General features: G+C 48.6%; 1 protein-coding gene across 3 annotated transcripts in view; it reads left to right on the forward strand.

Annotated features, from left to right (window-relative positions):
- The window catches only part of ptprk (protein tyrosine phosphatase receptor type K), an 877,717-nt gene that overhangs the window by 722,920 nt on the left and 128,520 nt on the right, over window positions 1-26,277 (forward strand). For 2 of the 3 annotated variants that reach the window (XM_072499225.1, XM_072499226.1), the window contains one exon: window positions 7,776-7,960. In XM_072499225.1, the coding sequence (XP_072355326.1) occupies window positions 7,776-7,960 (185 nt within the window). Of the gene's footprint in view, window positions 1-6,777; window positions 6,790-7,775; window positions 7,961-26,277 lie in introns of all 3 variants that reach the window. The other variant, XM_072499228.1, reaches the window with a different exon arrangement.

Here is a 26,277-nt window from a genome sequence, read left to right on the forward strand (position 1 = left end):
CAACCCTGTGCCTCTCCTCACTGACTGTCTCCACTGGCCGAAGGGTCTGATCATGTGTGTGGTGTCCTTTATGTATGGGTTGGTGTAATGCCCCCCTGTGGTCGTGTCACCTCCTTGTGTATCGTGAATGTCCATTGGTCGCCTCCCATCTAACTTATCTATTGGTTGAGTGTGTGTGTGTGATGTTTCTGGTGCTCCCTCTAGTGTCTGTCTAGCTTACATGTATTTACAGTGATGCACATCACCACATCCTCCCCTTTTTATATGTTCATATTTTCTGTACACTTTAAGAAAAACTGAACAAAGAACAGGTAGAGATGGTAAGGTGTATAAAAGTCATGGGAACGGTGATTAAACAATAAGTCCAAATCATTCATGTGAGTCCATAAACCATCAATCATCATGGTCAAATGTCTCTCTTGGTTAGGAACGCCATCAACAGGAACCAAGAAGCGGTCGAATCACTGCGCTGTTCGATTTGGAGTCTTTTTCTTTTTTCTTTTTATGTTTGTGGTGGTGCTGTCGGATGGCATCTTGTAGCTGATAGGTCGTTGACATTGAAGAGGTACCATCAACAGTTTCATTCGAGGTCATGGATGTGCCAGATGTTGAAGTCGGATGAGACTGTGCATACTGGTTCTGGCCACATGCTGTGCTGGAAGGGTGATTCTGCTGAGAAGTGTTGAAGCATGTCGGTTTGGAGACAGAATTGCTGCTCGCATCAATTTCTGGTGATGGTGTGAAACTAGAACCTTGCATCTGATCGGAATATGCTGTCTGGCCAGGCTGTGGTGCAGCAAATCCTGGGCTGTAACTAAGGCATCCAGTCTGTAGTGCAGATTGCGCTGGCGGTAGTCCTCCATTCGGTCTTGATTCCATTAGTGGGCAATCCGTAGTGCTGGCCTGTTTGAGAATATGCTGCATAGACTGCTGGCTGCTGCAGGCTTGAATACTGGGTTTGTCCAGCATGAGCTATCATTGGCCGCACTGTCGGTGTGGAACAAATGTGTGGACATAGCTGTGGTGAAAATTGGTGTATTCCTCTTGGACTGTGGCCGCTGCTTGTTATTGCTGACCCAGTGTGATTGTTACGTGATCCATTCTCCTGCCGTTGTGGCATCTGCTGTCACCCTGAGCGTGCCATCACTGAGGTTGTGACACTGCCTGTCCAGAGTAAAGTCTGGCTTACGTGAATCAGAATCGGCCTTTGGTTGCTCCCCATCCGGAGTCTGGTCTGTTCTTTGTTGATGCTCCCCGTCCGGAGTCTTAGCAGGTTCACTGGAGTCAGAGCTGAGATTTCTTGAAGCTGCACTTCTGGAGTCGGAACATGCAGGAATGCATTGACTAGTGGAGAGGTTCGAGCAATTGAGGGTGGAAGTAGTGTGGTGTCACCAGTGGTCTCACAGTGATCGTCGAGTGCCTCTGTACACACTAGCTGAGGTCTGTCACTTTGTACCTCTTGCATGGGAAGTGGGATGCTGTCGTCACTCGTTTCACATACCGTGGATAGATCCTCAGTAGCTGCTTGCTGTTCACTAGGGTTGGGTAAATTGTCAGAGTTTTCATCTGGTTGTGCAAACCATGTCGGTGGACTGTCATTGTCTTGCCGTTGTCCTTCATTTGGGCTTTTCTTCTTTGGAATTTTAAATCTTCCCCCAGACATTGCAGAACCTTGTGCATTTCCCTCAATTTCTCCCATATGTAGGGCATCAAATGTTGGATCCAATGTTTCTTTTGTCATTGTACTAGTTTCCAAAGAACAGTCCGTTTCAATTTTCTTCTCAGTTACTTCAGATGTATCTTTTTCTAATGTACATGCCTTCATAGTCTCTGGGTCTGATTTTGCTGGGACTGGCATAGTCACAGTCTCTCTTTTACTGTTCTCAATTGCCCACATTCTACTCCCCAGACATAAATGCTTAATCTCTGGAGTTAATGTGGTACAATGGATAATCGGGTCGACCTTATCTGCATCTTCACCATCACTGGAAAGCACAATTGGTTCACTTGAAACTGCTGCGGGTTTTAAGTGCTTTGTGTGGCTACTCGATGTCGGTGTCCTCAGGATTCTTGCTCCAATGTTCTGCTCATTTATCAGTGGAGTGTGCATAGGTTCAATGCGATTAATATTCCCCTCAGGGTTTGAAGAGCCATTACTGACTAACTGCTGGTCTCTGAAGTTGGGACGTTGTGGTTTTGTGTTGAAGGGAGACAGTTGTCCCTGCTGTAGATATGATTCAGGTTGTGTTATTTCCATTCAATGAGGATCAATGGCTTGTCCATTTTTTCGATCCGTACTAAAGCAATGGCAATTTTCAGTCTGCTCCTTGCAAGTTAGACATACAAGCAATTTCTTTAGCAAATCCTCGGCATCCTTCTGTGACTGTGCAGCATTATTAATATCTCTTCGGCTAGAATGATCCTGAAGGTCAGCGCATAATCCTTTTTTCTTCGGGCTTGGAAGAGGCGATTCCTTTGGCTTGTCTTCATTTGGGCTTGAACAGTCATCAGCGCTGTGCCCTTCATTGTAGCATGATAGACTGTTATAGCCTTCTTGCTGTTTACGTGAGCATGGCAGACTTGCATCGTCTGCCGCTAGTTGGTCAGAGGAGGTTGCTAGACCCTCATAGTCTTGTTCCTGCAAAAAATTCATTTCCTGGTTCAATTTGAGGCATTGTGCTGTCATTCCAGGTGAAGGAAGGTTGTTATACAGCTTTAAAAGATTTTTTCTTTGATTTGGGACGTCTCCCCTTTAAATTGGATTTGGGACGTTTCCCCTTTAAATTGGTGCGGTCTGGGGCCTCTGACGTCATGCCGCGCATGACGTAGCACGTAGGAAGCGATTGCGCATGCGCAGATCGCTGTTCCATTACCGATGGCCGTTTTCTTGATTGCGCATGCACGGCGTCTCGCACATGCGCAAACGAACCTTCCGGTTCTGCGCACTTCTCGCGCAACTGCGCTAGTGTAGTCCCTTTAGCAAGATGGCCGCCGACCTCGACCCAAATCGCTCTCTGGTCCGGGATTTCGGCCTCGAGGTGAGTACTGGCGCTTCTCTTACCTTTCCTTGCCCATTGGAGTGTGTTTTCCTCACAGTATTTGCCGAATTTGTCCAGGACTGCCTGGAAGTCGTACCTGTTTTGTCCCTTGGGAACTTGAATTTTTAAAAGATTTCTTCTGCTCTTGCTCCGGCGATGGGGAGGAGAAACTCTATTTTTTCATCATCGGCCAGGTCTTTAAGTTCGGCTGCCACCAGGAAGAATTCAAACGTTTGCCGGAATCGCTGCCAGTTTTCGCGGAGATCGCCGTGGCACTGGAGCGGATGCGGAACCAGGAGCTCGTACATCTTGCCTGGGTATTGCTAGTTGTCACTGTACGCTGAGGTATGGCTATCTGGATTTAAGCAGTTCACTACTGGTACCATGTTTTGTTATGTTTCCTTTGTAACATAAGCGGCTTCCTTGTGTTGCATTTGTCAAGGAAGGTCGAGACGTGTAAATAACTTCAACTCATTTATTTGCACTATGTACACTTTTATAACTTGAGTTCGACACTACTGCTAATCCTATTGTAGCTACCTAAACTGACTAACCAGCTGCTGTCTTCCACGTGGTGGGGGTAATATTGAATCAACCCTGTGCCTCTCCTCACTAACTGTCTCCACTGGCCGAAGGGCTGATCATGTGTGTGGTGTCCTTTATGTATGGGTTGGTGTAATGCCCCCCTGTGGTCATGTCACCTCCTTGTGTATCGTGAATGTCCATTGGTCGCCTCCCATCTAACTTATCTATTGGTTGAGTGTGTGTGATGTTTCTGGTGCTCCCTCTAGTGTCTGTCTAGCTTACATGTATTTACAGTGATGCACATCACCACCGTTTCTACTGTTGATAAACAGCAATTCTACAGGATATATCTGTGGATGCGCAGTAAAGACCGGATTGAGCTCAGCTGAGATGTCCACCCCTTTTTGAGTAGCTTGTTGGAGGTGTATAAAATGACCATTTAGGCGAGGTAATACATGTCCTTGTCACCTGTAAAACCTCTGCTACTACGGATTTTTAAAAAGATCATCACCTCTTGAGCATTTGCTGAATTACATATTAGAAAATAGGAGCGGGGAGAATATTCGGCCCTCACATCAAAACTCCAAATTTGTAGACTATCCACCGATGCCTTTAATGCAACTTCAGCACTTAAAATTAACAGATTGCAAGAGGAGTTGCCACGTATAAACATTAAAGTGAAACCTTTAACTTAAAGACACAGGCCAAATTTTTTTTTACATGATTCCCATAGTGGCACAGCAGTAGAATTTTGCGCAAATTATAAAGATTGTTATCACTGTACAACAATACAGTTATCATACTTTATATTGAGTTTTTAAACTATAATCAATGACCCACATCAAAAAATATGACATAGTTTTGCGATAGTAAAGTTGCAATGAGAATGGAAAGACATTTACATTTTGAGCAGTCCTTGCAGGGGAGGAAGAAATATTTTTCATTCCGCAGACAAAGCAAGCGGATTCCGGCGGTGGCGTTGGGCCTCAGGGGTGGCTTTTGCTATTGGGTCCCCCCTGGGGCCACAAAGCTTTCAGCTCTTGAGAGCCCCATACCCTAAGGGGAGCTACCCCTTTGTAGCTGGTGGTCTTCCCACATGGCTGGAAACTACTTACTGCCACTTGAGAGATCCTTAATTATTGAACTAACAGTCCAGCAGCCAGAGGCAGGCAGCCTCTTCACTTCCAGCCATGCCACTGGTTAAATGGTCTATCAGCAAGACTGTGCCAGGGAGCCATCGCAATTTGGCTCACCACCATTTTACCAGCAAACCCATGTGGCCAGTTATCCAGGGGCCAGAGAAATTCAGCTCATGGTCTGAACGTGGGAAAAGTTCCACTGTATCAAATCATGAACACGTGCAATCTTGGCCTGTGAAGTTCACTTAAAATAAATAACTGGAGAAAAGTATGCAAAGCTATTTCAACTGATTATTTAGGATCATCATGTGAGAAATCTGTAATAATGACGAACTCCTGGGCAGCACAGTAGCACACATGGCTAGCACAGTGGCCTCACAGCGCCAGGGTCCCAGGTTCGATTCCCTGCTGGGTCACTGTCTTGTGTGCAGTCTGCACGTTCTCCCCGTGTCTGTGTGGGTTTCCTCCGGGTGCTCCGGTTTCCTCCCACAGTCCAAAGACGTGCAGGTTAGGTGGATCGGCCATGCTAAATTGCCCTTAGTGTCCAAAAAGGTTAGGAGGGGTTATTGGGTTATGGGGATAGGGTGGAAGTGAGGGCTTAAGTGGGTCGGTGCAGACTCGATGGGCCGAATGGCCTCCATCTGCACTATGTTCTATGCCCTGTCGCGCTGTAAACATGTTAATTTTACAAGTTCAATTCCATTAATGTTAAAAAGACAGGTAAATACATGAAATGCGACATGCCCATAAGTTATTTTTGCTGCTCTAAGAGAATGGTGCAGTCATTCTCTGCTTTTTGGCATTCTTCATTTCTGATGCCATGATTGAAGCACGGTGGCACAGTGGGTTAGCCCTGCTGCCTCACGGCGCCGAGGTCCCAGGTTCGATCCCGGCTCTGGGTCACTGTCTGTGTGGAGTTTGCACATTCTCCCTGTGTTTGCGTGGGTTTCACCCCCACAACCCAAAGATGTGCAGGTTAGGTAGATTGGCCACGCTAAATTGCCTCTTAATTGGAAAAAATGAATTGGGTACTCAATTTAAATATATATATTTTTTTAAATGATTGAATTGCGGAGCAGACTCGATGAGCCAAATGGCCTAATTTTGCTCCTATGTCTTTTGGTCTTGCGTAATTTTGCACTCCATAAATCTAAAATTCCAGAAGAATTCTGCTGCACTTTACAGTTGCTGAATATAAGTGACTTTATGGCACACTTTACAGTGCATAATATTAATCTGAGCAATAAGGCCAAGTTTTGAAAATAAAAAACATGATTGACTATAATATACTGTGCATCGGATATATTGGTCAAAAAGCCGCCTCCTACCCAGTTGTGCCTTTCTTATGTTATTCAGCTCTTTGAATGGACCAGCAAAATCTCCTGCGCAGATGATCCTTACTTGAGTAATGACTTGTTAAATTGTCATTCTTCTGTCAAACAATCTCAAATTTGATCAAAATATTTTGGAATTTTTTTTGCAATCCCACATAATGGCATGGTCATGTAATGTGGCATGTATTTCTCTTGCAGTGCCTGTTATTGTGTGGCTGAGTTGTTGTTTTTATTAATATCACTGTACATTTCTCTTCTCTAAATGCTATTATATTGCAGTTGCATAATATGCATTTTCTGCTGGTTGCACACAATGCAAAAAGTAAAAACTAGGACTATATTTTAAAGGAAATAGGATGCCCCAACTTCAGGACCAGATCCCAATCCTGTTGCAGGACAATTAAAAAGTGTGTAATCTGACGCACCCTGATGTCCTCAACTTCTTCATTATGTTTGAGTGTTGTCATATACACTAGCCCGAGGGGTACATTGTTTTGTTTATTACATGGCTGTTATTTCATTACAAACCTAACTGCTGGGGAAAAATATTGCCTGTTAAATTGGTTTGGATTCAGCCCTAAAAAGGTGTAAATGAGTCAGCCAATAAACATACGAATTGTGTTAAATGTTATACCTGTACAATTAAAAATTGCACAAATTTACATGATGCAATTATTATTTTGAAATGTATATGTGAACCTTAATTTATATTTTTGTATTTTGCTGCTTTGTTCTACAAAGTGCCCATTGCTGGTGAGTAGTGCAATTTGCAAAACAACAATACGTGATGTAGGATGTGTAGAAACTATATGATATAGTCAAATGCATATTTGTCAAAGAATTCTCGAACTGAGGTGGGATTTGTGAACCAATGGCTATTTGGACAGAGATCAATATTGAAGTATAAATGGTGTGCACCCACTGTTTGAACAGACCTGTGCCTTTCATTCTCAGTTGACTCCTCTTTTCCTGGAATGAATCGTTCAACGACGGCAATGCCCTCTTTTGACTGGTCAGCCAATAACAGTGCAAGCACAGGTTCTGAACTGGTTTGAATAATCATCTGGATTGGTGCTCAGATTACAGGAAGGGAAATCTTGCATTCACAGCATTAGGTTGTTCGTGAAATTATGATATTGGACACATCTCATGTTAAATGGATGCAAACCACCTTTTATGTATATTTAAAAATTATTATCTGCATGTCCTTATAGGCATGCCAGGTGTATGATTTAACAGAATTGGAAATAAATAGTGAAACATGCCCATTAAAAAATCTTGCATATTTCCACATTCATTCTTTGTTTAATCTTGAAGCCAAGAACAGAAGATTCCAAAATTGTAATATCTTGCACCAAAATTTTCATGCATGCATACATTTTGGAGAAAAGAATATGGAAGATAAGTTATTTAGACATTTTGTATGCATGGCATTGACCTCACGGGGTCTATCGTTATTTATTTGATTATGATTAGGAAGTTGGATTCTGAATAAATTTAAATTATAACTTTTGATCATGCTTATCCTGTAAAAATATGTAGTGGAAGAGTTAAGTGAATCAAGACTTCAATGACATCCATCTCAAACTTTCTTTCTGTTTATGTAAGATTGTTTCCTTGAGTCATACAACAAATGGACATCTCTAAAATTGCACTTAATTTACATCCAGTACTGGATTGTGTATCAGACAATTTTTAGAGGAGTTGTGCACTTAATACATTATTCTTTATTTACCTAGATGAAAACCACACAGTATCAGCAGAGTCAAGCAGGTTATTAGATGTTCCCCGTTATCACTGTGACCCCACAGAATCCCCATACCAAACTGGCCAGCTCCATCCTGCTATTCGTGTTGCAGACTTATTGCAGCATATCAACTTGATGAAAACATCAGAGAGCTACGGTTTCAAAGAGGAATACGAGGTAAAAATATTGTAAAAGACTTGTAAATAACTATGTGGTGAGTAACTTGAAACTTAGCTTTCTCAAATGAAAGTAGGCACTAATGTGTCTGGATCCTTTGGAGCTTGCTAATCTCAAGTAATATTTAACTCTCAAACATGGTTATCTTAAATGTTTTATTTTACTTGAAAACTAAGTCCTCCAACCTAGCTTTGCATAATGCTGTTGGGCATCAATAATAAAATTGGGTCTGTCTTCATGGGCTCAATGGCCGCAATCAATCTTGCAAGTGGTCTGGAATCTTAATTCTTTAGAAGTTGAATCACACTGCCCATAACCTTATTCTACAATAGCAAAAGGCTGTTGTGATTTGCATAGGATTTCTGTCTGATCAATTTGTAGATCTTCAATCTTTCCGAATGTAATCTAAGTTACAGGTAGACGATGTAGTCTTGGTTTGAATTATTAAGCAGTTTATTCCAATATACGATTAATATACAGACTCATAGATTCAATCAGTTTAATTTGATAAAACCTGCCTCATTGTAATAAGATTTCACTTAAGAAATGTATGCCCTTCAAGCTTGTTCAGCAATTCCGTAAGATCATGGCTTTTTTTTTAAACTTCAATTCCACCTTCCCAAACTAACCCTATATCCTTTATATCGTTCTTTGTATAAAAATCTAGCAATCTCTGTCTTGAATATACTCAACAACTGAGTATCTGCAGCCTTCCTGGATAGAAAATTCCAAAGATTTACGAGAAATTGTCCTCCTCAACCTCAGTCCTAAGTACTCAACTCTTTAGTTTCAAACTGTGACCACCATTTCCAGACTCCCAGCCAGGGGAAACAGCCTCTCAACAGCTACCTTAAGAATTTTATATATTTTAATAATCATCTTTCATTCTTCTAAACTCTAGGCAAAATAGACCTAGTCTACTCGATCTCTCCTCATGACAAGGCACTTGTAGGGATTTGGAACCTATGATAAACCCCAAAATAAGAAAATTCTTGTTGAGGAATAGCCATATTGGCAAAAAGGATGATTACTTGTGTAGAATGCAAACAAACAAGGTTTGTTTTGCAATAAAGATTAATGCTTTTTTTTTCTAAATTGAGAGTACCCAATTCATTTTTTCCAATTAAGAAGCAATTTAGCATGGTCAATCCACCTATCCTGCACATCTTTGGGTTGTGGGGGCGAAACCCACGCAAACACGGGGAGAATGTGCAAACTCCACACGGACAGTGACCCAGAGCCGGGATCGAACCTGGGGCCTCGGTGCCATGAGGAAGTAATGCTAACCACTGCCACCTTGCTGCCCAAAGATTAATACTTAACATTTCGTCATTTGGGTATGGTTCAATACACAAGTTCAATGCGTATCAGTCTGTCTTTCCAGTGCATTCCATACTCCGGGGTGTTTCCTTTGCCTCATGATGTCCTTTGAGATTTTAGCTTAACCATGGAAATTCTTTTTTTAAAAAAATACATTTATTAAAGTTTTTTAACACAATTTCCCCCCCCCCCCCCCTCGTAACAAAATAAAAAAGAGAAATCGCGCAGAGCAAGATATATACATGACAAAATGATATATTTACACAGCTTTGTACACTGGCCCTCACCCGTACGTGCCAGTTTCCCCAACCCTTCATGTTATCTCTTGCTCATCCACCCTCCCAGGCAGTCCCCTCCCAGGATGTTTCTCCCCCCCCCCCCCCCCCCGCCAAAGGTTGCTACTGTTGCTGACCGACCTTCCTCTAACGCTCCGCGAGATAGTCTAGGAACGGTTGCCACCGCCTGTAGAACCCCTGCGCAGACCCTCTCAAGGCGAACTTAATCCTCTCCAACTTTATGACCCCAGCCATATCATTTATCCAGGCCTCCAGGCTGGGGGGCTTCGCCTCCTTCCACATTAGCAAGATCCTTCGCCGGGCTACTAGGGACGCAAAGGCCAGAATGCCGGCCTCTTTTGCCTCCTGCACTCCCGGTTCGTCCACTACTCCAAATATTGCTAGCCCCCAGCTTGGCTTGACCCGGACTTTCACCACCTGAGATATTGCTCCCGCCACTCCTCCAGAACCCCTCCAGTGCCGGGCATGACCAAAACATATGGACATGGTTCGCCGGGCTCCCTGAGCACCTTCCACATCTGTCCTCTACCCCAAAGAACCTACTCAACCTAGCCCCCGTCAAGTGCGCTCTGTGGACCACCTTAAATTGTATCAGGCTGAGCCTGGCACATGAGGAGGAGGAATTAACCCTACCTAGGGCATCAGCCCACAGACCTTCCTCGATCTCCTCCCCCAGCCCCTCCTCCCATTTACCCTTCAACTCTTCTACCAGCACTTCCCCCTCTTCTTTCAACTCCTGGTGTATTTACCGACACCTTGCCCTCCCCGACCCATACACCCGAGATCACCCTATCTTGAACTTCTTGTGCCGGGAGCAACGGGAATTCCCTCAAACCATGGAAATTCTAACGTACATAAAAGTTTTAAGACTTCAACTTGAGAGAATACTTTTCCAATCCATACTTCCCAGTCAAGATTATTTGCTCAAGCTTCCAGTTCATCTTAACTGCTGAATTTATGTGCTCACAGCTCACTGCTGAGATTTCACATTCTCACTCGGTCTGTCTCTCAGATCAACTCTCTTGCGGTCTGTCTCTCTTGCGGTCTCCCTTTCTTGGTCTGTGTCTCTCTCTGTTGGTCTCTCTCTCTCTGTCGGCCTCTCTCCCTGGCTGTCGACCTGTCTCTCCATGGCTGTCGGCTTCTCTCTCTGTTGGTCTCTCTGTCGGCCCCTCTCTGTCTGTCGGCCCCTCTCTCTCTGTCTGTCGGCCCCTCTCTCTCTGTCTGTCGGCCCCTCTCTCTCTGTCTGTCGGCCCCTCTCTCTCTGTCTGTCGGCCCCTCTCTCTCTGTCTGTCGGCCCCTCTCTCTCTGTCTGTCGGCCCCTCACTCTCTGTCTGTCGGCCCCTCACTCTCTGTCTGTCGGCCCCTCTCTCTCTGTCTGTCGGCCCCTCTCTCTCTGTCTGTCGGCCCCTCTCTCTCTGTCTGTCGGCCCCTCTCTCTCTGTCTGTCGGCCCCTCTCTCTCTGTCTGTCGGCCCCACTCTCTCTGTCTGTCGGCCCCTCTCTCTCTGTCTGTCGGCCCCTCTCTCTCTGTCTGTCGGCCACTCTCTCTGTCTGTCGGCCCCTCTCTCTCTGTCTGTCGGCCCCTCTCTCTCTGTCTGTCGGCCTCTTTCTCTCTGTCTGTCGGCCTCTTTCTCTCTGTCAGCCCCTCTGTCTGTCGACCTCTCTCTCTCTGTCTGTCGACCTCTCTCTCTCTGTCTGTCGGCCTCTCTCTCTCTGTCTGTCGGCCTCTCTCTGGCTGTCGGCCTCTCTCTCTCTGGCTGTCGGCCTCTCTCTCTCTGGCTGTCGGCCTCTCTCTCTCTGGCTGTCGGCCTCTCTCTCTCTGGCTGTCGGCCTCTCTCTCTCTGGCTGTCGGCCTCTCTCTCTCTGGCTGTCGGCCTCTCTCTCTCTGGCTGTCGGCCTCTCTCTCTCTGGCTGTCGGCCTCTCTCTCTCTGGCTGTCGGCCTCTCTCTCTCTGGCTGTCGGCCTCTCTCTCTCTGGCTGTCGGCCTCTCTCTCTCTGGCTGTCGGCCTCTCTCTCTCTGGCTGTCGGCCTCTCTCTCTCTGGCTGTCGGCCTCTCTCTCTCTGGCTGTCGGCCTCTCTCTCTCTGGCTGTCGGCCTCGCTCTCTCTGGCTGTCGGCCTCGCTCTCTCTGGCTGTCGGCCTCGCTCTCTCTGGCTGTCGGCCTCGCTCTCTCTGGCTGTCGACCTCGCTCTCTCTGGCTGTCGGCCTCGCTCTCTCTGGCTGTCGGCCTCGCTCTCTCTGGCTGTCGGCCTCGCTCTCTCTGGCTGTCGGCCTCGCTCTCTCTGGCTGTCGGCCTCGCTCTCTCTGGCTGTCGGCCTCGCTCTCTCTGGCTGTCGGCCTCGCTCTCTCTGGCTGTCGGCCTCGCTCTCTCTGGCTGTCGGCCTCGCTCTCTCTGGCTGTCGGCCTCGCTCTCTCTGGCTGTCGGCCTCGCTCTCTCTGGCTGTCGGCCTCGCTCTCTCTGGCTGTCGGCCTCGCTCTCTCTGGCTGTCGGCCTCGCTCTCTCTGGCTGTCGGCCTCGCTCTCTCTGGCTGTCGGCCTCGCTCTCTCTGGCTGTCGGCCTCGCTCTCTCTGGCTGTCGGCCTCGCTCTCTCTGGCTGTCGGCCTCGCTCTCTCTGGCTGTCGGCCTCGCTCTCTCTGGCTGTCGGCCTCGCTCTCTCTGGCTGTCGGCCTCGCTCTCTCTGGCTGTCGGCCTCGCTCTCTCTGGCTGTCGGCCTCGCTCTCTCTGGCTGTCGGCCTCGCTCTCTCTGGCTGTCGGCCTCGCTCTCTCTGGCTGTCGGCCTCGCTCTCTCTGGCTGTCGGCCTCGCTCTCTCTGGCTGTCGGCCTCGCTCTCTCTGGCTGTCGGCCTCGCTCTCTCTGGCTGTCGGCCTCGCTCTCTCTGGCTGTCGGCCTCGCTCTCTCTGGCTGTCGGCCTCGCTCTCTCTGGCTGTCGGCCTCGCTCTCTCTGGCTGTCGGCCTCGCTCTCTCTGGCTGTCGGCCTCGCTCTCTCTGGCTGTCGGCCTCGCTCTCTCTGGCTGTCGGCCTCGCTCTCTCTGGCTGTCGGCCTCGCTCTCTCTGGCTGTCGGCCTCGCTCTCTCTGGCTGTCGGCCTCGCTCTCTCTGGCTGTCGGCCTCGCTCTCTCTGGCTGTCGGCCTCGCTCTCTCTGGCTGTCGGCCTCGCTCTCTCTGGCTGTCGGCCTCGCTCTCTCTGGCTGTCGGCCTCGCTCTCTCTGGCTGTCGGCCTCGCTCTCTCTGGCTGTCGGCCTCGCTCTCTCTGGCTGTCGGCCTCGCTCTCTCTGGCTGTCGGCCTCGCTCTCTCTGGCTGTCGGCCTCGCTCTCTCTGGCTGTCGGCCTCGCTCTCTCTGGCTGTCGGCCTCGCTCTCTCTGGCTGTCGGCCTCGCTCTCTCTGGCTGTCGGCCTCGCTCTCTCTGGCTGTCGGCCTCGCTCTCTCTGGCTGTCGGCCTCGCTCTCTCTGGCTGTCGGCCTCGCTCTCTCTGGCTGTCGGCCTCGCTCTCTCTGGCTGTCGGCCTCGCTCTCTCTGGCTGTCGGCCTCGCTCTCTCTGGCTGTCGGCCTCGCTCTCTCTGGCTGTCGGCCTCGCTCTCTCTGGCTGTCGGCCTCGCTCTCTCTGGCTGTCGGCCTCGCTCTCTCTGGCTGTCGGCCTCGCTCTCTCTGGCTGTCGGCCTCGCTCTCTCTGGCTGTCGGCCTCGCTCTCTCTGGCTGTCGGCCTCGCTCTCTCTGGCTGTCGGCCTCGCTCTCTCTGGCTGTCGGCCTCGCTCTCTCTGGCTGTCGGCCTCGCTCTCTCTGGCTGTCGGCCTCGCTCTCTCTGGCTGTCGGCCTCGCTCTCTCTGGCTGTCGGCCTCGCTCTCTCTGGCTGTCGGCCTCGCTCTCTCTGGCTGTCGGCCTCGCTCTCTCTGGCTGTCGGCCTCGCTCTCTCTGGCTGTCGGCCTCTCTCTCTCTGGCTGTCGGCCTCTCTCTCTCTGGCTGTCGGCCTCTCTCGCTCTGGCTGTCGGCCTCGCTCGCTCTGGCTGTCGGCCTCGCTCGCTCTGGCTGTCGGCCTCGCTCGCTCTGGCTGTCGGCCTCTCTCGCTCTGGCTGTCGGCCTCTCTCGCTCTGGCTGTCGGCCTCTCTCGCTCTGGCTGTCGGCCTCGCTCGCTCTGGCTGTCGGCCTCGCTCGCTCTGGCTGTCGGCCTCGCTCGCTCTGGCTGTCGGCCTCGCTCGCTCTGGCTGTCGGCCTCGCTCGCTCTGGCTGTCGGCCTCTCTCTCTCTCTTGGTCTCTCATTTTCAGCAACTACTTGAACCCACTGGTTTCACTGTGTTGACAGCCTAATACTGTGTTCTTACAAAGACCTCTCAAAACTTGACAACGACCAGCTGACTGGCAAAGTCCTATGTGAATGCAAAAGCCAGTGCCCTATTTCTGGCAAATGCTCTTCTGGTAAGTGCCTGACCCTTAACTCTCCTGATGAACTCCCCCAGCAAGTGTCTGATGACAGATGCTAATCCTTGGAAATTACAAAGGGGTGAGGCTCCCTTACTTTTAATCCTTTTTGCAGGTAGCATTAGAACATTTAGCCCACCCTGAATAAACACAATGAACAACTTGTAGCCTTATATTTACAACTCTTGACCAATGGGAAGAGCTCTCCTAGCTTCCACATTAATCTAATTTTTTATCTCTAACTGAAGATGCTCCTTCTAGCCCTCCGGCCACCATCCTGAAAATCAGGATGGGAACTTTGGTTTCCCTTCTAACGACTAAACCAAAACTTGTATCTTGGACTGGAGGCTCTGGAGCATCTCGTCTTCAGGCCACCTTCTTTGCAATTAGCATTGTAGTTTTGGCTTCTTTTTACTGCTAAGCTAGACTCACTGGAGCATAAGTCTGTCCGAGCTATAACTTCAACTCACTCCCAAACTCCACGTGTTCTTTCTTAAAGCTACATCAGTGTTTGGCACCGATGATGCGAAATACAGACTCCCACCTCATGTCTGAGAGAAACAATTTCCCCTCCACAATAAATACTTATTAAAAATGCACACAACTAGGTCTGTTTCTTTGAAGACTTCACATTATCTGAAAAAGATCAATAATAATAATCTTTATTATTGTCACAAGTAGTCTTGCAATGAAGTTACTTAGAAAATCCCCGAGTCGCCAAACTCCGACGGCTGTTCAGGTACCAAGGGAGAATTCAGAATGTTAATTCACCTAACAAGCACGTCTTTCTGGACTGGTGGGGGGAAACCAGTGCACCCGGAGGAAACCCACGTGCTGGTAGAACGTGCAGACTCCACACATGCAGTGACCCAAGCGAGAATCGAACCCGGGACTCTGGCGCTGTGAAGCAACAGTGGTAACCACTGCTACCGTGCCGCCCTATAACACACAGTATTTACTCGTTTGCAGTTTTAACCTGATTTACACGATTCCATTTTGTCACTTTCAAAATTTCCCTTCATCAAACATAATGCTGGAATCAACTTTCCCACTATTGGGAATAGACACTTCATGTAACATCAAAAACATTTTCTTTCTTACCATAGTTCATGGCCATTACTTTATCCCCCGTTTGATACTCCAAATACCTGACCTTTTGATCAAAATGCCTTTTATCCAGGTCTTTATAGATTTCCCAATATTCCTTGCAACAAAATCATTAATTTACAGCATATACTCCATAGTCTGTTCCAACCATTTAGAGTTACTCAAGTGATGTGTAAGCGGAGTTGTACCAACCAATATCAAATGACCTGGAACCCTCATTCACCTTCTAGTCATAACCTGATAGGTAACATCCCTGTAGTTCTATGAGGCATAAGGTTACCATCAAGCAAAGAGGTAACATGTTTACCCACTGAGTGGGGTTAGCCACACACAGCTATTTCAACATTTCCACGTTTAAAATATTTAATGTTTTATTACAATGCTCAATACTCCCAGAAGATATATACAATTTATGCCAAATTTCCCATCAACTGTCGTATTTTAGTAAAGACTTACCTTTAAAGTAAGTTCCCTGGCCACTGTCAGCCTGTAAGAGAAGCCCCCACCTACACAATCCGTCACCAAACAATATCTTTGCAGCAGTATGTGTACTATTCAACCAACAAGGAAATGCCTGTCAACTTAGTAAACTGGTCAATGACCACAAATGCACACTATTTTCTTGTGATGTTGCCAGTGTGAATCTAGGGGTGAGTCCAAGGACTTTCCGGTGTGACCTGACTTGTAAAGAAAGCCTTTAATTACACATTAAAAGGTTTAGCTATAAACAAAACAAACATCTAGCAACATTGAGGTTTACATCTGCCTTTACCTTGGGTCACCACATGCTGCCACCTGTCTGATGCAAATGAAACAAGAAGAAAGTTTCATCTCCTAACTTAGGAGAAACACACACTACTGGACTCTGATTTTGCCAATGCATGAGCAAACAAAGGGAGAGAAGCATTGTGTGAGCCCATGATGTAGGCTGGCCATGCTAATGCCAATAAATAACTACCCAATATGGGGCATACTCGCACTGAAGCAACCAGAAATCGAATGCAGGTCCTGAAACCAGAGTTGCTGCATCATCTACTTTTGAATGAATGAGTTACTATACTCCCTAACTCTTGCAAAGAATCTCCAGATATCGCTGCTGGTACATCCGCTGCATTATTATCCTGTGTGCACTTAGAACTGTCCCACCTGTGCGCTGTGACTTTATTTATATAGCATGGCATATTTCTCTCTTTGTAAACCTGCCAGAGAAAACAAATACATGGACCAAGACTGCAACTTTGACTGATTTGCCATTGCTGGAGTTATAATTCTCGAGTCTTTAATGTCGCCCTCAACTGTTCACCTAGCCATATATTTTGTCCCATTATAGTTTGAGATTGGGATTTGAAGCCCATATCAAATCCCAATCATTTCAAATTTGAAAAACACACAAGTCGAACTCCAATTCCTGAGGGTACACTGCCTTCAGCCTGTGCAATCGACATTCATTTACCCAGTCTTTGTTTTATGTCCATTAATCAACTTTCCATCTGATGCGAGCAGGGTGGCCGCATCAAGAAGAGCTCCCGCCAGTGGCCACGATTTGCGGCGCTTTCGGGGATTTCCCCGAGTCATCATTCACCCCCCGACTATCGTCAGCCTTTGGGGCCATCATGGGCAGCTAGCGGGGCCGGTTTAAAAACTGAGGCGCTGAGCCCGGCGCGGAGGTCGGAGCAGCGGGGACGGAGCTAAAAGGAGGCCGAGGCGGCAGGCCCGAGGCCAGGGTGCGATGTAGGTGGGATGTCCCACAACGGATGACTCCCGCCTAGGATGAAGTAAGAAGGCTGAAGTCCGGTGCCAGGGGAGCTCTGGGGAAATGTAAAGGAGAAGAGAAAGAAGGTTTAAAGAAGTTTGGTGAAAGTTTTTTTTTTTTCCCCCTTTTTTTGGTGTGAAGGAAGAAAAAGTTGTTTTAAAAAAAGTAAAAAAAAATTCAGATTGATGAAGGACAGGAGGACGGAAGGGGGAAGAAAAGAAAGGAAAAACAATAAGCCGCGAAAGGATGCAAAGAGCAGCATCGAAGAAAGGAGGAAACGTGGGTTCGCTGCTGATTGAGAGGGCGAGCAAAAGTGCTGACAGGATGGCGGAAGCCAAACCGCAAGGCGGGGCCGCACTAACGGTGGAGAAGATGTCCGAGGTGATGGCGGTGGAGCTGGAAAAACAGTTCGCGAGGCACATAGAGGACTTGAGGAAGGAGACGGTGGTCGCATTGAAGTCATTGGTGGAGGAGGCAATCACCCTGGTGAGAGTAGCTGTGGCAAAGACATCGGCCGAGGTGAGAGAGCAGGGCGAGAAGATGAAGGAAGTGGAGGAGGCCGTGTCGCATCACACCGACCAGTTCACCTCGATGGGGGACGGGCTGCGGAGGGTGGTGGAGGTCAACAGAGGACTCCGAGCAAAGCTCGAAGACTTGGAGAACCGCTCAAGGCGGCACAATTTGGGAATTGTGGGCTTGCCTGAAGGGACAGAGGGCCCAAGGCCAACACAATACTTTGCGACGAAGTTGGCGGAGCTGGTGTGGGATGGTGAGAACCCCTCCCGGTACGGACTAGACCGAGCCTATAGGTCATTAAGGCCAAAGCCCAAAGTGAACGAGCTGCTAAGAGCAGTAATTATCTGCTTCCATAAGTTCTGCATGAAGGAGAAGGTATTAAGCTGGGCGAAGCAGAAGCGCGAGATGCAGTGGGATGGTGCTGCGGTTCGGATCTACCAGGACTTGACGGTGGAGTTGGCAAAAAGACGAGTGGCATTCGGGCGAGTGAAGGTGGCATTGTACACCATTGTATGGTGTACCCGGCGAAGCTGAGGGTAATGTATAACGCCAAAGACTTTTATTTTGAGACAGCGGCTGAGGCGTTCGTGAGGGCGGAAGGCTTGGGACAGACGTGAGGAGCGCTAGCTAACTAATGTCAGCTAGTGAACGGAGGTGAGCTGAGAGGAGGGCTGCGGACGTTGGAGCCTGGATAGCAGGCTTCAATGGGCCCACGAGGCGAGCAAGGGGGGGGGGGGGGGATTGATGCTGGGAGATGTTTTTTCAAGGGGAAATGTAGGGGGGGGGGGGTTTGGGAGGGGGGGGAAGGGGTTCGATGTTAACAATGGACAGGGGCGGGTCAGGCTTATGGGGACAGCCCGGTGGTATGATGATGGTGGGTAAGAAAGGTGGGGGGGCGGGCTGGTGAGAGACCTCCAGTTAGGATAGTTACGTGGAACGTGAAAGGGCTAGGAGGTCTGGTCAAGAGATCAAGGGTGCTTGCGCATCTTAAAAGTTTGAAAGCCGATGTGGCAATGCTGCAGGAGACTCACTTGAGGGCGAAGGACCAGGTGAGACTTAAAAAGGGCTGGGTTAGACAAGCGTTTCACTCTGGATTTGACGGAAGGGCTCGAGGGGTAGCGGTGCTGGTCAGCAAACGGGTACACTTCCAGATGGAGAAGGTGGTGGCAGATCAGGGGGTTGGATATGTGATTGTGAGAGGGGCGCTGGAAGGGAGACTAGTGGAGCTGTTAAGTGTATACAGTCACAATTGCGACGATGTGGGATTCGTGAAGAGGGTGTTTGGGGCCATCCCCGACTTGGACACACACAAGCTGATTGTAGGGGGGGACTGGAACTTGGTGCAGGAGCCAAGGTTGGACAGATCACGGCCACACTCGCTGGTCCAATCAGGGGGGCCGAAGGCGTTGGCTGGGCTAATGATGGAAATGGGAGGGGTGGACCCTTGGAGGTTCCTGCACCCAAGGGAACGGGAGTACTTGTTTTTTTCAGCAGTCCATAAGGTATACTCGCGGATCGACATTTTTGTGTTGGGAAAGGCTTTGCTGGCTGGGATTAAGGTGTCGGAATACTCGGCAATTGCAGTGTCAGATCATGCTCCGCATTGGCTGGATATGGTACTGGAGAAGGGGGTAGCGCAGAGGCCGCGGTGGAAACTGGATGTGAGGCTTTTGGAGAACCAAGTGTTCTGTGAGAAAATTGAAAAGGTATTGAAGTAATATGTAGGTTTCAACTGTACGGGTGAGGTGTCGAAGGCAGTTGTCTGGGAGGCTCTAAAGGCGGTGGTGAGGGGTGAGGTAATTTTGTTTAAGGCCAGTGTGGACAAAGAGGAGAGGTTGGAGCAGCAGAGGGTAATAGATGAGATGTTGGAGGTAGATAGGAGTTATGCAAAGATGGGGATCCAGCGAAGCTGGAAAAGAGGAAGGAACTACAGGCGAGCTTCGACCAACTGTCTACCAGGAAGGCGGTGCGCAAACTGAGACGAGCAAGGGGTGCAGTTTATGAATATATTAGCACGTCAGCTCCAGAGGGAAGCAGTGGCAAGGGAAATTGTTCAGGTGAGGGATAGGGCAGGGAAGTTGGTGGTGGCTCCGGAGCTGATTAACAAGGTTTTTGAGGAGTTTTATGAGAGGTTGTGCAGGTCAGAACCACCTGGGGGAGACCGGGAGATGCAGGAATTTCTAGATGGGTTGGAGCACCCAAGGCTAGGGGAGGGGGACATGGCTAAATTAGAAGGAGCAATAGTGGAGCAGGAGATAAAGGATGCGATTGGAAGGATGCAGTCGGGGAATGTGGCAGGGCCGGATGGGTTTCCGGTGGAATATTATAAAAAATTCAAGGATCAGCTGGCACCCCTGATGGTGGGGATGTTTGAAGAGGCGATAGGGAAGGGGGTGTTGCCACAAACCTTGGGGCAGGCATCGATTTCACTGTTGCTAAAAAAAGATAAGGATCCGACGGAGTGTGGGTCGTATAGGCCCACATCACTTCTGAATGTGGCGCAAAAGTATTGACGGAGGTACTGGCGGGTAGGCTGGAGGGGTGCCTCCCAAAGGTGATAGGTGAAATGGAAATTGCTTATTGTCACAAGTAGGCTTCAAATGAAGTTTGAGGATCAGACGGGGTTCATGAGAGGGAGGCAGCTTTTTTCGAACATTAAGAGGGCTTTGAATGTCGTTATGGCACCGGTGGAAGGGAAGGAAACAGAGGTGGTTGTGGCATTGGATGCTGAGAAGGCGTTTGACCGGGTAGAATGGGGGTACTTGATGGTATTTCTGGAGCGGTTTGGGATTGGACCAAGATTTGTGAACTGGATAAAGCTATTATATAAGGAGCCGAAGGCGAGTGCTATAGAGCATAGGGTGTCCTTATATGGCGATGACTTGCTGCTGTATGTGTTGAACCGAGTGTGTCGATAGGGGGAATATTGGAGCTACTGCGAGTATTTGGGTCTTTCTCGGGGTACAAGCTGAACCTGGACAAGAGTGACTATTTTGTGGTGTCTCGGCCGGGTATGGGGGCAGGGGTGGGGGGGCTGCCATTTTGTACGGCAGGGACTCACTTTAGGTATCTGGGGGTGCAGGTTGCCTGGGAATGGGGGAGGCTTCGCAGATACAACATGTCTAGTTTGGTGGGGAGAGTGAAAGTCGATCTGGCAAGGTGGGATGGTCTCCCTCTGTCACTGGCGGGTTGGGTACAGGCGGTTGAAATGAATGTATTGCCGTGATTTCTGTTTATTTTTCAATGCCTACCGATTTTCCTGCCAAAGACTATTTTCAGAGAGATTGAGGGAAGGATTACCTCATTCATATGGGGAGGAAAGGTGGCCAGAGTGAGAAAGGTGCTGCTACAGAGGAGAAGGCAGGCAGGGGTTTTGGTCTTCCGAACCTGATGTACAATTACTGGGTGGCGAATGTGGAGAAGCTGCGGAGCTGGGTCAGAGGGGTTGATTCCGAGTGGGTCAGAATGGAGGAGTGTTTGTGCAGGGGGTCGGGACTGAAAGCACTAGCTCCAATAGCTCCGGGGAAATACTCAGGGAGTCCGGTAATAATAGCTTCATTGAAAATCTGGAGGCAGATTCGCCAACATTTCGGGTAGGGGGCAGGGTCAAGGGAAATGCCGATTCGGGGGAACCACAGATTTGAGCCAGGGAGGTGGGATGGAAATTTTCAGAAATGGGAAGAGAAGGGGATTGAGGCACTAAAAGATTTGTTTCTTCGGGGATTGAGGGAGCTGGAAGCGAAGTATGGGCTGGAGCAAGGAGAAATGTTTAGATACATGCAGGTTTGAGATTTTGCCAGAAAGGAGATACAGAGCTTCCCGGAGGAACCGGCCTCCACATTGCTGGAGGAGGTGCTGACAATAAAGGGACTGGAGAAGGGGGTAGTGTCAGCAGTGTACGGAGCTATTTTGGAAGAGGATAAGGCACCACTGGAAGGGATCAAAGCAAAGTGGGAGGAAGAGCTGGGAGAGGTTATAGAGGAGGAGGTCTGGTGTGAGGTGCTCCGGAGAGTAAATGCCTCCACCTCATGTGCGGGGTTGGGTCTGATACAGCTGAAGGTGGTATACAGAGCACACCTCACAAGGGCGAGGATGAGCCGATTCTTTGAAGGAGTAGAAGATGTGTGTGAGCGTTCTGGGGGGGGGGGGGGGGGGGGGCACGCTAATCACATTAATATGTTTTGGTCCTGTCCAAACCTAGAGGATTACTGGAAGGAGGTTTTTAGGGTAATTTCCAAGGTGTTGCATGTGAAACTGGACGCGGGTCCCCGGGAGGTGTTGCTAACTTTTGGTTGGTTCAATTGGCTCTGTTTTATAACCTTTGCTCTCGAGTCACCAGGTACCTTTATGATAGCGCCACGAGGTTCAAGTTCAAGTAATGACCAATAACTCAATACACCGATTAGTAAGATTCAAATCAAAGCACATTTATTATACACAGTAATCGCTACTCATGCACAAATTCTACTTCTAAGCTACTTCTACAACTAACAGGCCTATACTTAGCTTCGGACTGGCCCACCAGGTATGGGGAACAAATGGCCTTTTGTTCGGGTTCTGAGTCTGCGGGATTCGAAGTTGGTACGGACTGGTAGCTAGGAGCGCCTATCTCGTAGCGAGCGTTGACTTAAGACTTACTGGATATCGGCAGCAGCTGCACCGGTCACGGTCAAGGGTTGGTTCGTGTTGCTGAGTGACCCGGTCAAGAAGAATGATTTGAACTTGGGGGCTTAACTTTATAGTCCCCAGGGGTTTCCCACCTTTCGGGGCGGACCCTGCACCTGGTTCCAAGTGATTGGACTTCGTTCCAATCACTTGGTTTGATTTCTCCAATACTGGAGCGGTTCCCTGATCGATGGGCGGTCTTGAGGTGTCCGTTAACCTCGTTTGTGTTGGCTCCTGCTGGCGCCGGGGAGTCTGGCTTAGCTTTGTTTGTCCCAAATATTGTGATTGTTCCCGGGGATCGCTTATTAGTATGTAGATGGCTGCTACATTATTATACAGGTGACTGCTTGTATCGATGCTGTCTGGGCTTTTGCAGAGTTTAATGCACAGTAACTTGCACCTGCTGGTTTCTGCCTGTGTTGGCTGAATTTCCCTGCAGCCTTTGCTGTTCTCCATTTTACATCGCGAGTTGGCCAACCCAGGTGGCTACACACCCTCCTTGTGATCCTAACGCGAAGCGTGAAGGATCACATAACTGCGTTGTTTTTCATTTCCTGACCCGGCGAGCACTCTTCTATGGCCTCTACACTGACCATAACTATGCAAAAAAAATTTAACTGACAATTCTGAGGGGCGCTATGTCAAACAGGGACATGCATTACAAAACAAGAAAATCAGAACCTCTAACTATCCTTAATAAACTACACTCACTCAAACATTTCATCACACTGACTTCCTAAACCATACAAACAAATCATAGCAGTATTGTACACATTTTCTGGCTTGGCAGTCAAGCTCAGGATTATACAATTGCTCATGAACGTTTCTTTATTTACAACAAATCGCAAACGAATGCTCTTTATTATAGATTGCGGGGGTCTGGTCATATCCGAAAATAGGGGATATTATCCTATATACCGGGGTGCGAGCGCAGTAAGCTCTACTTCTCCATTTTCTCAGACGAATAGTTTGCACGATGCAGCAGAGTATCGCCAATACCAATAGGGATTCTATCAAGTAGGACAGGGAGTACCAGGTTATAAACCTGTCACACCAAGATGGTGTGGTGTCGCTTGTGACTGGGCTCTGGGTACTGTGGGGACGTGAATCATTAACGGCTGGGGGATTTGAGGTCAGGGGGTTCGCGTTTGCGCGCAACCAAATGTCCATTAGGGTTATGAGCCACGCGGAGGATGTCCTCATGGTTCTTCTTCCTTCACTCTTCTCTTCTCTTCTCCGGTCCTGGAGCTTCTGGAGTTTTGTGTGATCAAGCATAGTGTCTGTTACTTTCTTGGTTTAATATCTCGTATGATATCTGCACTGTAAATTCTATGATATTCTCTGATATCCTGTCCGTCCTTTAGTGCCAATTACTCCCTTTATAATTGGTCACTATGTGTGACTCCCTCATTTTTTCTTCTTCAAAAAACCGAATTTCAGGACATGACACACTTTCAAATAATGAACCAGTGCGAGCCGTCTCGCAGACTGTGCGATTTACCATCCAAATGTTTGAGGATGTAAATAGCATAAGGTTGGCAACCTAATGGGTCACCTGAAAACAAACAAACAACTTTTTGAACAAAACTTGCCGAAATGAGGTGCGTTTGGGCCGCGACAGGTAAGATTTGGATGGAGTCCTCGGGTAGGACGGCGACCAATACCGTGTGTGCCCTATCCGAGCTGACCAGAGGGAGGTTCCCAGGCAGGGCGGGTCCCAAGCCGTTTCTCCACTGCCTGAGCAACCGACAAGAACGGGCAAGAAATGTAGTCGTCGTGGGGGGTTGCCATAGTGGTTCTTCCCTTGAACCAGAAGGGCAGTTATGAACAGGGGTCTGTGTATCTGTCGACAGAGGAGTTCCGCTGAACTGGCGTCTGGGACATTAACAAGTCTCTGCGGACAAATTCTCAGCGGTTTCGGCCGAAAAGGCATGGGGCCGTGGAAATTTTTTTTTCCCGGTCTGACATACAACATTTTGCAGGTTCCATCAGAAAGGACACCATTTTCTCCCAAGCGGTTACGTAGGCTGTGGGCGGGGCGAGGCCTGCTGCATCGAGCTTGACGTGATGTGCGTGGTTAGACGTGTGTTCCATATGCCTTCATCTGGTTGATATGGAACCACGCAGTCTTTCCATTGGGGTACTTTATTTTGTAGACGGAAGGGCTGACTTTGTCCGCAATGGAGTACGGACCCAAATACTTAGGTGACAGGAATGTGCTGGGGTTGTTTGCGGAGAGCATGACTTGCTGTCCTACACGGAACTCAGTCGCATGCACTGTCTTATCGAAACAGGCCTTGCTCTGTTTCTTTCTTGTGCCCAATTTCACTGCGGCTGCTAGCTGAGCCGTTTTAACGTTCTCCACTAATTGTTTGACTGCTTTCTCGTGTGTGAGGGCCGTCACTTCGGGGCTGGTCAAATCTAATCCCAATAAAAACTCTGTGCCTTTCATGGGGTGTCCAGTCATGAGGGTGTGTGGGGTGTAACCTGTGGAAGTTGAAACAGTATTTCGCAAAAACATCAGCGCAAAAGGGAGAACTGAGTCCTAAGTGGTGTTGTTTTGCTGGACCATTTTTCTGAGGGTTGATTTTAGGGTCCGATTCATGCGCTCCACGATACCACTCGACTGGGGGTGGTAAGCAATGTGGAATTTTTGGGTAATGCCAAATATCGTGAGGGCGTTCTTCATGACGTGTCCCGTAAAATGGGAACCTTGGTCGGATTCAATGCTGCGGGGGAGTCCCAATCTCGTAAAGATGTGGTGGGTTAAAATCGTGGCTGTGGTCTTTGCCATGTTAGTTCTGGATGGGAATGCTTCCACCCATTTTGTAAACGTGTCTATCACCAGGAGTACATATTTATAACCATTCCTGCAAGGGGGCAATGGTCCTATAAAATCAATCTGGAGGTTAGTCCAGGGACCATGAACGGGTCGGGTGTGACTGAGCTGAGCCTTTTTGGCGTATCTGTCCGCATTGTTCTGGGCACAGATAAGGCAATTCTCAACGTAGTGATTTACATCGTCCTTTAAACTCGGCCACCAGCAGAGCTGCTTGAGGTGGGTTGTCCATAAATATCCGTGCCTGAAACCTGCTTTAGCCAGTGCGTCGGCCTTTACATTTCATGGGGGGGAGGAACGATGGTGACTACCAACTTTGACTATCCCAAAAGCCCTGTTCTGTGCTCACTCTAAAATGTGACGGAGCAATGGGGCTGAAGGGAGGGGTTTTCCGTCTGCGAAAACAAATCCTCTTGCTTTCCACAGGGGTAGGAATTCTGTAAGGCTGTTGCAGACATAGAGGCTGTCCGAATATATGTCTGCTGGGCTGGGGAAGGAATCTGGGTGTTGCACTATGTATGCGATGGCCGCAAGTTCTGCCTGCACACCTAAGTGTCCTGGAAGTTTTATTGCTATTTCTTCTAGGGCACGTCCCTGTGCGCCCTCTACATAAATACCGCATCCTGCTATGCGCTTCCTTTCTAATATTGTGGAAGATCCATCCACATATATCTTTATGGGTTCGCACGTGTCTGTGTGCTTGGGGCTCTGGGTTGAATTACCTATCTTTCTGGGGGGTGTTTTAGCAATAAAGGGGCCTGTGTTGTGGTGTGGAGATATAATTTCACATTCATGGGGGATTCTGGGGTATTGTAGGTTGTCGGCTAAAAAAAGTGTGGGTCTTTGTCCTTTTAACAGTGATGCAAACGAAGGGTCCAACTAGCTGCTCTAATCTGGCTAACTGTACCGTCCTTGAGTCGTCCGTCCAGTAAACGTTGGGTGGGGGGGGTGTTCCGTGAGGATTGTGATGGGGTTCAGTCCGGTAATGTACGCAAAATACTGTACTGCCCAAAATACTGCGAGCAGGTGCCGTTCACAGGCTGAAAATCCCTGCTCCACAGCATCTAAAACTCTGGAGGCGTAAGCCACGGGCCTTAACTGGCCGTGCCGTTCCTGAAGGAGCACGGCCGAAAGGGTGTGGACTGTGCTTGCTACCTCTATCGCATAGGGGGAAAGCGGGTCTGGAACTTGTAGTGCGGGGGCTGCTATGAGTGCTTGTTTCAAAGAGTCCTCAGCATCCGTATGCTGCGGAAGCCATTCCCAGGGGGCTCCCTTCTTTAGGAGGTCTGAGAGGGGCGCTGCCTTGCTGGCGAAACCGTCAATGTGGTTTCGGCAGTAGCCAACCAGTCCTAAAAACGACCGGAGGGCTGAAACGTTCTGGGGAAGGGGCAATTTAGCAATCGAGTCAAT

Source organism: Scyliorhinus torazame, chromosome 4 (genome assembly GCF_047496885.1).
Source record: "Scyliorhinus torazame isolate Kashiwa2021f chromosome 4, sScyTor2.1, whole genome shotgun sequence".
Classification (NCBI taxonomy): Eukaryota; Metazoa; Chordata; class Chondrichthyes; order Carcharhiniformes; family Scyliorhinidae; genus Scyliorhinus; species Scyliorhinus torazame.